Source organism: Zerene cesonia, chromosome 25, assembly GCF_012273895.1.
Source record: "Zerene cesonia ecotype Mississippi chromosome 25, Zerene_cesonia_1.1, whole genome shotgun sequence".
In the NCBI taxonomy this organism is placed as follows: domain Eukaryota; kingdom Metazoa; phylum Arthropoda; class Insecta; order Lepidoptera; family Pieridae; genus Zerene; species Zerene cesonia.
Genome location: NC_052126.1, coordinates 6,273,156 through 6,285,708, shown reverse-complemented (window position 1 = coordinate 6,285,708; position 12,553 = coordinate 6,273,156). Strand labels below are relative to the sequence as shown.

At 33.2% G+C, this 12,553-nt stretch overlaps 1 protein-coding gene across 2 annotated transcripts in view; it reads right to left on the bottom strand.

Moving 5' to 3' along the window:
* Nucleotides 1-12,553, bottom strand: part of LOC119836734 (insulin gene enhancer protein ISL-1) — a 45,844-nt gene that overhangs the window by 10,681 nt on the left and 22,610 nt on the right. For both annotated transcript variants that reach the window (XM_038362175.1, XM_038362176.1), the window contains exon 2: nucleotides 5,702-5,891. In XM_038362175.1, the coding sequence (XP_038218103.1) occupies nucleotides 5,702-5,891 (190 nt within the window). The remainder of the gene's footprint in view (nucleotides 1-5,701; nucleotides 5,892-12,553) is intronic.

Genomic DNA, 12,553 nt, shown 5'->3' with positions numbered 1-12,553 from the left:
CATGTAGGTAATACATTTAAAGCCTAAGTTATGTATCTTTGATAAAAAATATTGATCGGCAGCAATATTAAGGAATAAGAACATGCAAATTATTTGTTAACAAGTATTTAAATGGTTCATTTTAAATTTCAACTTGGTGGCATTGAGGCGGACCTGTCAGACTGCTTTTTTTTAACATATTACAGATTAAATATGAATTCAAAAGACCACTCCCTTGGCGGTTGCGCAACTATTGTATAATCATTGTTATTACTGATTAGGTGTACTTGTAGGTCTTTTGAAGCCTTTAATAAATTTACAGGTAATTAAAAAAATACAGGTTAAAATTTACCTATCTGTAATTTTTGACAAAATAAATAAAATTGGAAAAAATAGGGACCACAGCCTCCTAAAAAGTAAAATAAACTATACATGACGTAAATTTGTATTTAGGTAGTTATTAATTAACGTAAAATGATTTCTTCAATGTGTAGAGTTGCCTGACCCGCGTACCGAAGTTGAACATAAATTTTAATGCATTGAAAAGCCATCTTTCAAACACAAAAGGGTAATCGTCATCATCATCAGCCGATATGTCCTGCTGAGACAGAAACCTAATGTCACATGTCGTCAAACTTTGAATCTTGGATATGCCGGTTTCCTCATGATATTTTCTTCACCGCATTGAGAAACGATTCAAATAGAACAATAAGAATTATCGATAAAAATATACACAATCAAACTCAAATATTATCAAACTCAAATTCAAACATTTATCGAATAAAACTTCTTCTGAAAGCACATTGGAATCAACATAACATACATTTATGATTCGGAATAAGTTTCTATAAAGAATGGCGACTGATTTTTATGTCTTATTTTAAATCTGCGCTCATAAAAAGAAATAATTTTATGTAAATTGTACATTATATTTATCGGTAAATTGAGCAACGTAAATAATTTTTTCCAGTTAATTTAATATCGTGTTAAAACATATCAATGAAGCCATCAGATAGCAAGTACATTGATTGTTATCAGATATCATTTCGTTCATTTAACAAGATAATCGAGTTTAAATATAATTTATGAATTTAAATGTATATGATAAAAATTACTGGTAAATAATTTTTGGTATATTAATTATTAATGTTTAAATATTGTAGGTATTTATAAAATATATTGATTTTGATGTGCATCTGGAAATATTCAACTATTTTCAGACATGCTAAAGTGGACAGCCAATCTATTGTTTCATCTTCGCCCATGAACTTATTTTGCAGTATCTCTGCACCTAATACTGATTCAATGTTACGATAAGCATTGAATTCTATATTATTATAAGAATTGAAAATTTTGCCAACATCAACATAAACTGTTAGATCCTTTTCGGAAAGAATTCCTACGTTATGAATATGTTTTAATGACTTCCATTAATTGACACGTCCTTCCTTTCCGATTTCCGAACGGTAGAAAAACATTTTAATATAAAACACTAATGTTTCGGATGTTTGGACGTACGGACATACGATACTTGAGGTAATGTAAACATAGGGATTTCCTTACTAAAGGGTTAATGGATGCTTTGAACTTTTAATTTATAGCAGTAAGGTTGAATTTTCTCTATTATAACTTATTATACCGCTATTTATCGTATCATTTGGTTTTAACGCGTAAATTACAATAAGATAAAATCAAAATTTTCACATCGAAAATGCTTCTTAATCTAATATATAAAATTCTCGTGTCACAGTTTTCGCTATACTCCTCCGAAACGGCTTGACCGATTTTGATGAAATTTTTTGTGATTATCCGGTATCTATGAGAATCGGCCAACATCAATTTTTCATCCCCCTAAATTATAAGAGAAAGGCAGAACAGAGTTTGCCGGGTCAGCTAGTTTAAATATATAATCAAGCTCGTAATAATCAAGCCAAAGATGCAATAAAATCCAATTTCAATTGTATATTTTCGAGAACTCATAACACAATATTTCCACTAAACATAATATAAGAATCTTCGTAACAGTATTCTATATATTATTATATATATTAATCTTCAGAGACTTAGACATGCTTATTCACTTTCAAAGCGTTTTCGTTTTTTTTTTTGTAAGCTGCATTAACCCCAAGATACGTCGTTTTGTTTTCGTGCGAACTGTAAAACTGGTGAAGATATTTTTCGCTTATTTAAGGAAAAATTTCTTAAGTTTTTACTTGGGTTTGGTTTTACTTCAGTCCCCCGTGACGACGCTCGCTTAAAAGTGTTCGAAGTATCGGGATAAATAGATGTAATGAATAAATCGCCTTAAAGTCAGTTAACAAGTCTTTAATTTCTACAAAGGTCGTGTGCTGATGTGAAAATTTCTATATTTATTTTGAATATGACGATTCAAGAGCTCTTCTAATAGAAATTTAATTCTCATCTGCAAATATAGACTTTGACCGAAAGTGTTAACATTAATTTATGATATGAACTTTATATTGGGATAACAGAATAAAATTAAGGTTTAAACCGATTTAGCCAATACAACTTTGATTTTTAACACGAACTTTTTATATCGGTTCGATAATTAATCTTAGTAATGGGTTGTTTTTTGCATTAGATTAGATCATATAATTGTACCTATAATTAGATATCTAATGAATATATAGTCTAATATGCATGTTAATAGTACTTTTTGCTTTCAGAGAACATATTAAAAAAACAGATTTATCTATCAATTCATTAAAAACTCATCGATGCCGTTAATTCAACGAAGCATGACTGATTAAAAAATGTGTAGCTCGGGAAATAGACGTCACGAATGCCACGGATATCGTGAGAAATCCGGCGCGCAAACAAACTTTAAATGAAGAAATAAAAACAAATAGTACATTACAAAAAGTAATCGGACAGCTTTTCCGATATAACGGACAAATATACTATAGACATATCGGGTTCCAACCGCCCGCCGCGCTGTCAAAGTGACGTTTGTTTTGACGCCAAAATACATAGAGCCCGGTTTGTTTTTCTCGGCGCATAAAGCAAAGACAATCCCTGCATACAGCCAAATGGGTTTGACAGTAAATCAAAGAATAATATTCCCTATCTATGGTGCATAAAGCTGCGTCCACGCGAACACGGTTGCGTATAGACTAAGCTGTGTTTGCTAATGTGTAATTCTATATTTTAGCCGGGAGATGGAAGGGTAGAAATGTAAACAGAGGTTATTTTCGTAGATGCGACGTTGTTTAAAAAGTGGCGCCGATGTTGACGTGCGGTTATGATTTTTTAAAGTTTTATTGTAAACTATGATCTAAAATCGTAATTGTAAACGGGTGTATAATTAGATGGTTGTGTTTATGCGTCAGTCATTTGATGTGATTGTGTATAAATGGGAGTTCATTTCGTTTGAGAGGTTAATGACTTTATACCGTTTGTTTGTGTATTGGGAAAACGGTATACAGTTGATAATATGTATAATAATATCAACTGTATAATTTCCCAAACATTTCATTATTATGTTGATTATGATGTAGGTGATGAATATAGAAAAATCGGTAAAAAGCGAGTCGGACTCGGCACGCTATAGGTTTCGTACAAAAAATTCACCCAAATCCATCGCCTATCGATGCAAACCGTTGCTTAACCTCGATATTTTTGTTATTTGTTGTCATAGCGGCAACAGAAATGCATCATCTCTGAAAATTTTAACTTGAACTTGCCTAGCTGTAACATTTCATAAAATACAACCTGACAGCGAAGCGGACAGACAAATCTTAGTAATAGGGGTTTGCTATTTAATACTTGTTAGTTAATTTAACCTACGCTTGATTTTGATTGTTTTTGTACCTAGTACCGCTAATTGCCGAAAAATCAATGACTGTTAAAAATTGTCGACGGTATATTTTGATGAGATAAATTATAAATAATTCGACTTCAGAATACAAATCACAATAAAAACAACATGAATATATTTCGCAAACTACATACGATACGGTAACAATAAAATAATTGTATTAATATTACGTGTAAATAAATATTTAACATGTAAAACTATCAGTAGAACAATATATACCAACGGAAAATTCGTTCATAAGCGAACAATAACAATGTGATTTATTTACACAAGCGATTAGTGTTCAATGACGTCCCTTTATGATAATTCCTGCTAAATACACGATCATACGCAGTATATTTGTTAACAATGAATCATTCGTAAGCGGATTTGTCTATTCTCTATATCTGCGAGGTTACCGTTGTGTGATTGACCACAAACCGCGCCAAATGTAACCAGGCTGTCTGGCTTTAAGCCTTTGCTTTAGTTTGGTATCTTAATAAAATTGACATTGGCAGAATCCGTCTCCATTCGAATCGAAACGTGCCATAGGCGAAATAGAAGAATAAAAAAAAAAAGGCGCGAAAACATAAGCGATAGCTAACTAAAAAATAAATGTCTATTGTTTTTATTTAGTGTATGGTACCTACTTCTCTGCCATATATAGCTGCACAGTTTATACATTTCCTTCACGATCACAACAGAAATGATGCCTATTAACTCAAATACGTAGAATGGTAGATACTGTATCAATATTATATTACACTAGCTGCGCCCCGCGGTTTCACCCGCGTAAGTCCGTATCCCGTTGGAATATCGGGATAAAAAGTTGCCTATATGATATTCCAGTTGTCCAGCTATCTACGTACCAAATTTCATTGCAGTCGGTTCAGTAGTTTTTACGTGAAAGAGTAACAAACATCCATACATGCATACAAACTTTCGTCTTTATAATAGTAGTAGGATTAATAAATATATAAAACTATAACAAAAAAAAAATTAATTTGCTTTCTAATAGATGTTCTGCCGCAATATTTTTGACATAACCGCGATAACATATCACTTGTCTGACCTTTGAAGGTACACTTTCGGCTTTTCAATTTTAGCGTGGGTTCATTCACAGTAAACTATGCCAACTATCAAATAATTTCCAAGAATTAAAGCGTGGAGGTTTGGAGTGAGATAAAATGAGTGTTAATTTATCGTTAGAAATAAAAAAGGGAACTGGGTTAGACATAAATTTGAACATAAGCCTGTCCTGTTATTCCACACAACTGCCTTCATTCATAGTCACGACAAGAGACATCTTTAGTTGTTTCAAGTGGGTTTTATTTAAGTATATTCGGTAGGCCTGTGAATAGATTATTTATAATTTATAAACAGCTCCACCAGCGTGTAGCAGACCTTCTAGACTCATATTTTTTAAACTTTGCACACTTATCAAGGACCGGTGACAATACTATTCTCCGAGATAAACTACCCTGATTAGGATGGCTAGGGCAAAATAATTTACTTACGTATACTCTGTAATCGATAAGTCGGGGTACGAGACCAAGCGAGCGTGCAGGAAATAAACACATTTTTCAATTTATCTGCACATGTGAATAACATCATCACTGCTCGAAACGGTGAAGGAAAACATCGTGAGGAAACCGGCATGTCCGAGAATCAAAAGTTCGACGACATGTAAAATCAGCCAACGCGCACATGGCCAGCGTGGTGTATTATGGCCTGTGGGAACATATGTGGGCTGATGATGATGATGATACTCTGTATAAGAGCAAGTGAAACAATTTAGTTGATTCAATCACAAAAATATATTTTACATATTATAAACTATATTTATGTTAAATGATGATAAGTGACTGGTCAACTAATATTAGTATTAGTATATATTATAAATACCTGGTATAATCCCGTTTGCAATATGTCTTGCCATCTCTCACGAAGCAGGTACAGGATTCATCCAGGAATTGCCTGCACTCTTGGCACTTGAGGCAAGCGGCGTGCCACTCCAGGTCCGGTGCTACCCTCAGGATGTACTGGTCGTGGATCTGTCCACCGCAGCCCACGCACAGGGAGAGTCGGAGCTTTTCTGATGAAGAGAATTGAGTTTCAATGGGCCATTTATGAGTATTATTTTCTTGAGAAATATGTACGTTTACATGCGTAAGATGGTATATTAAATGAACAGTAAAATATATTTTTACTCTTTGCTTGTCCGGAGTTTTCTGGATATCTAGACTAGAAAAAAAAACTAGGATATTATGGCCTAAGTCTTTCAGGAATCGTGATAGAAATTTGTTGCAAGTACCTACCTACTAGTTAAGAAAATCTTTAAGTTCTAATTTTAATAATTTAATTATTTGTTTCATAGATACAAACTAGTTTTGTATTTTATATGCTTTAACCAACCTTATCCTTAACCATACGTAATATACGTTTATTCATTCAATAGTGCGGAATTATTAATTCAATTAAATTTATTCATCTCTTATTAGGAATGTCGGTATGTCGGAATGGATTTGTGAAGAAATATATAAAATTTCTAAATTAACAGAAACGTAGATGTTTGTCCACGGATTGGTCAAAAATTAATTGAACTATGGCGATTATTTTTTACGAGCTGACATTTATGTCAATTTATGACATTTATTTAAATTATCACACAGTATTAGCACAGATTATTCAATAGTTACTTGGTTTATTAGTTTTATCCAAATCTTTAGACCATGTTATATGAATTAAGTTGACATATGTTATGTTTATCTGTGTGATAATAACGCCTACACGGATGAACGGTTTTGGGTGAGTTTTTTGTGCATTTGACATTTTCTTACTTAATAACACTATTTACTGTAAAATATAAATATTACATTCAATTCAAATTTTAATATTGTTTAAACTATATGAAAGTTTAAAAGTCTGTGCATTTAATTGCTCTTTCTAGTAAAAATTAACTAACTGTCCACTGTTTCTTCGCTACATGTCCAATGGTGCAAAACATTTGAAATCGGTAGAGCAGTTCCTGAGATTATCGCGTACAAACAATCAAATTCTTTAGGTTTATAAGTATAGAAGTAGTTATGGATACTTAACCTTTCAAACCCTTTCACATACTGTAGTTAATTATATAAATAAACTAAATAATTCATTTTATAAAAATGTATTGTAGAACGGCGAGACATATTTTTTTATAATTCAGCATAACTTTTAACCAAGCTTTTCCCTTTGTTTACATAAACAAAATTCCATCAACATCGGTTAAGTAGTTTACCGGTAGTGACAAACATTCCAACGAAATATTTTTAAACAAAACATTCATCTATTTATAACAGCATACAACTGGAAAAGGTTCTACAGAGACGCGATAGATTGAAGATTCATTCAATAGTGGAGAATTATTCATTAATTCATTGTTTACAATATCATGCAGATCCACGGGGTACACGTGAATAAAAATATGAATAAATTATGTTATAAAATCGATGGCATAGGCGTGTACTGGCCACGCCCAATCTGACCTGAGAGAATATATCTATTTCGGTCTGCTGTCTCTTTCTTTCTTCAGGTTTACGCTATTTTTTGAGGTTATGAATGGGCTATTTATTCTAGTTGTGCCCCGCGGTTCTACTTACGTCGTACATTATGTTATATGGCATAGGTCATATATGGCATAGACTATAGAGTCATCGTCAATAAATGAACTATTCAAACTGGAAGAATTCTTCAATTCGGACCAGCTGTTTTTGATAAACGATATTTAACTCACTAGGCTTTGTTTTATTAGAGGTATGTTTATAATATCAATGCTAATCGATTGAAGAGATTATTAAATAATGGTTTAATTTTGTTCGTGTTTTGAAAGGGTATATATAAAAGGTTTAAATATTATTTTACAATCAGAAAGTCTTTATTGAGTGATAAGGCCAATTTTTTGATCTGGGATCAACCGGACTAATAATACTAATAAAATTATAGATAATGTGATCCCATGCTCGATTTTAGTCGAGTATTATACATTAGAAATCCTACTAACATTATGAACGCGAACATTTGTATGTATGTATGGATGGATTTTTGTTACTCTCATGCGTAAACAGCTTATCGAATTATAATATACATAGATTATAGTCTGAATTTGCACATAGGCTACTTTGTATATGGGTACCACGCGAGTGACGACGCGGTTTACAGCTAGTACATAATAAGTAAATTGCGTTCAAAATTTGACTTTAATAATTTCTAAAAATAAAAGTTTTTTTATGTTACAACAAAGATTTAAGGTTTAAAAGAAAACCTATGTCAGTCTCGCTCTTCCTCAGTGCGTGTGTGTGTGCGTGTACGTGTGTGTGTATGTGTGTTTAAACTATTACAGACAATAAAATGTAATGGACAAGTAACGTCTCTACAGTAATTGAGTGTGTGATGATGATGTGAAAAACGAGTTGAGTTGGTTTTAAATACATTTATATTGGCTTATTATGATATATTCAATACGATTCGTCCAACTAAACAGCTTTCACTTATTGAAAGCTCATTATCATTGAGTTATAGTTTTTTCAAGCGATAAAAAGGAGGTTACACGTATTTATAATATTTTTTAAAATTTATTTCTTTCGCTATTGCCTTAAGCAAGGTCAATTAAAACATACTTAATCAAAAGAAATAAAAATAATTTCATCGAAATCAGTCCAGCAGTTACTGTGTCATGCACACCAAACGTATGAATCATGCCGTTTCACATGCATCAAACAGTTAACTGAACTAATATGTAAGGTGAAACAGCGTGACTGGGATGTGTTATACAATACTGTGACAATATTAACTTTATAAATAACTAGCGGTCCGCCCCGGCTTCGCCCGTGGTACATATGTAGCCTATAGCCTTCATCAATAAATGGGCTATTTAACGCTGAAAGAATTTTTCAAATCGGACCAGTAGTTCCTGAGATTAGTGCGCTCAAACAAACAAATAAACTCTACAGCTTCATAATATTAGTATAGATAAATACAGTTATAAATAAAACTAAAAACACGCTACAATGACAGAAACAGCTATAATAATAACAACTGTCTCACTCGCTCTTATACAGAGTATACGTATGGAAATTATTTGATCCTGACGGTCCTCATTAATACAAAGCATAAAACAAAGTCGCTTTCTCTGTCCCTATATTTCTTTGTATGCTAACTTTAAAACTATGGATTTTGATGCGGTCTTTATAGAGTGATTAAAGAAAAAGGTTCATATATTTGATAAAATCTATTAAACTACCCCGAATTCAACGCGAAGCCGCGGGCAAAAGTCAGGATAATAAGATAAACATGAAATTATCGTATTGTCATCAATATTTGAATAAGTGTACTAAATAAAAAAAAAAACAAAAAATTATCAGCAAATACAAGAATACAGTCATGAGAACCACCTTTTCTTGAAGTCGGTTAAAAGAGAACATTTCGCACCCACACAGTCACATTATCGCATAAACCGTTTTTACGAGACGTGTTAATGAAAAATAACTGTCAATAAAGCGAGATGCATTATTATTGTATTTTTCTTAACTTTACAATCGCTAATTGTGCTTTATTTTGCGCTAATTAGAGGATTTTAATTGTTTACAACGCGGAAACTCGGGATTTATTGCCGACTGCTGGTTTATACTTATTATGTGATTTAAAGAGAAGCAACAGAGAGCAGTGGCTCAGTGGTTAGAACGTCGGACTTGAAGCGACAAGTTGGGAGTTCAAGACCCGGCAACTCACGGCTCCGCCCGGATATCAAGATTCCTGATTTATCCCAAGAGAGCGTTTAATCGGGATAAAAAGTATTCTATCACCCAAGACAGCTCATACCCTGTCTGTATACCAATTACATCAAAATACGTTAGGTAGTTTCAGCGTGATTGACACACAAACAGACAAACAAACAAACTTTCACGTTTATAATATTAGTGTGATTTATCTGCACGTTGTTCACATCACCACTGCTCGAAACGGTGAAGGAAAACATCGTGAGGAAACCGGCATGTCCATGAATCAAAAGTTCGACGACATGTGACATCTGCCAACCCGCACTTGGCCAGCGTGGTGGATTATGGCCTGAACCCTCATAGGAGGCCTGTGTCCCAGCAGTGGGATCATATATAGGCTGATGATGATGATGATATTATTAGAACAAACATTTGTCTGTGCATTACGAAATGTGATTTGAATATTGCGATCGCACTAGCTTCGCGCACGTGTGTTTGCTTGCACTTTGAGATTCGTCTGAGATTAGCCTGGACAAACAGAAAGACAGGTTTTTTGAAGATTGATATATCAAGTAAAATAAAATAGTTTAATTTATCGTTATATCCGAGTACTATCCTATCCTACTAATCCTACTAATAATATAAATGCGAAAGTTTGTAAGAATGTGTGTGTATTTATTACTCTTTCACACAAAAACCACTGAACTGATTGCAATGAAATTTGGTAGTTAGATAGCTGGACAACTGGAATAACATATAGGCAACTTTTTTATCTCTATATTCCTACGGGATACGGACTTACGCGGGTGAAACCGAGGGGCGCAGCTAGTAGGCTATATATGTACGACGGGCGAATCCGGGGTGGACCGCTAGTATATTTTACAGTCTATAGACAACAGAATGTCTGAATCATTTGATTTCTTCTTAAAATAATACCAACATAATACCTAGTTAAAAAAAAAATATTTTTATTTATAATTTCCGTAAGTTTAGAATATGTTAAAGAAATAACCTTTGAAGTAGACAGTAAGATAATAACTGAATTTTAATCAGCTTGTTTGAAGAATGTGATAAAATGATTCGTCGTTAATGACGTCATAAAGTAGTCATAAATTAATCTATTAATGACTCGGTAGCCATGAATGACTAATTTATGGGAGTTAACAATAATTTTAAATGTAATTAAATTGTTTATAAAAATATAACAGTAACGTTGACTCGTATTGGAGTTATTTATTTATTTAACATTTGTATGTACTTTTGAGGGTAGCTCTAAAACGACTGGACCAAATATGATATTATTTTTATGTAGTAGCTGATAAAAATAATTTCACATCAGACATTTGATCAAAATATTTTATGTAGTCTTATTTATTTATTCTTTATAGTACATATTACCGAAAAATAAATTGACATTGGAAAAAAAAGACCATGCCGGCACATAATATGCACTGTAAGGCGGTCGAGCAATCTCTTCCAGGCAACCTTATATATGGTCATATAAATAGAAAAGAAATAAAAGGTTAGTGAAAATACATGTAAAACTACAATTAATCAAGATAACGCCAATATTTTAATATTAATAATGAGGAGAGACTTTAATGTTCTAAACAAATAAAACTCTCAAATCTTCCAATAATACTGGTACTAAATATCCTTTCTACTAATATTATAAATGCGAAAGTTTGTGAGGATGTGTGTGTGTTTGTTGCTCTTTCACGCAGAAACTACTGAACCGATTGTAATAAAATTTGGTACTTAGACAGCTGGACAACTGGAATAACATATAGGCAACTTATTATCCCGATATTCCTACGGGATACGGACTTACGCGGGTGAAACCGCGGGGCGCAGCGATTATCTTGATAAAACTATAGCCGGTCCGCAAACTCAAACATTTATTTATGTAATGAGATTTCTTATAGAAACACTTTTGAATCATAACACAGTTTTAAGTTTTGCCACCGGTTCAGAATGCAGTTTCCACAGCAAAGAGCCGGAAAGAAACTGAAGTCAACTGTCAACTATTTTAATAAATTATAAATTTTTAAACGGATTTTAAACGCTTTTTTTAAAAATATAATTGTTACCTTACTTATTCGGTAGTGCTGTGTCGAAAGTGATAGTGTTTGTTCATTTGCACCACGCTGCGCCGATCCGAACCGGATGTGATGATAAGTTCAAGTGTTTGTAAGTATTGATAGTTGGTAACTTAGTTACTGTGAATTATGTACGTTTAAGTAAGTGGTTTTAATAAGTTAGTAATATCAAAATTAGTCAAGCTACTCTTTATGGTGCTACTCTATAAGGTCTAGGTCTAGGTGATAAATTTCCTTATGACGAATTACACTTTTTTTCTCCTGAGCACTGAACCTGGGAATCGAACCAGTGAACCATCGGGATATGCTGCTAGCCTAGCTAGTTACACTCGCGAATAAAACCGCATGCACTTTTATTCTTTATTTCGTACAATACTTGATGGTTGTCAAAAAGCCTTGTTAGACCTTGGATGGTCAACTGCATATTCCTTCAAAATTACAAAAAATCTAGCGTTTTAGCATAAAGTCTTTCTGTGTTTTAACAAAAACAATAATAATGTTATTTTTATGTCATTGTCGGTAAAGGAGCTGGTGGGTCGCCTGATGGGAAGCGCTACCACCGCCCCTGAACATCTGCAGAGGCATAAGGCTATTCGCAGAGGGCTTACGTCTCTGCAAATGGATTGCCGACTTTAAAGGTAAAGGATAACGAAAGGATAGATGCGAAGAAGTAAGGAAAGAAATGGGAAGACTAAGGAAAAGGATATGGGCCTGTGACAGTTTGTTTTTATTTTTATATTATTTCAACGCGAGCAGAGTCAGGTTGAAATGGTAGTCATCATCACTATATTATCCAAAAATCGAAGATACACCTTACTGAGATACTATAACACTTATAGGTTTGGGCTTTAACATAGCATTTTTAATAATATCTAGATCCCCGGCTTCACCCGTGTTGCATATAT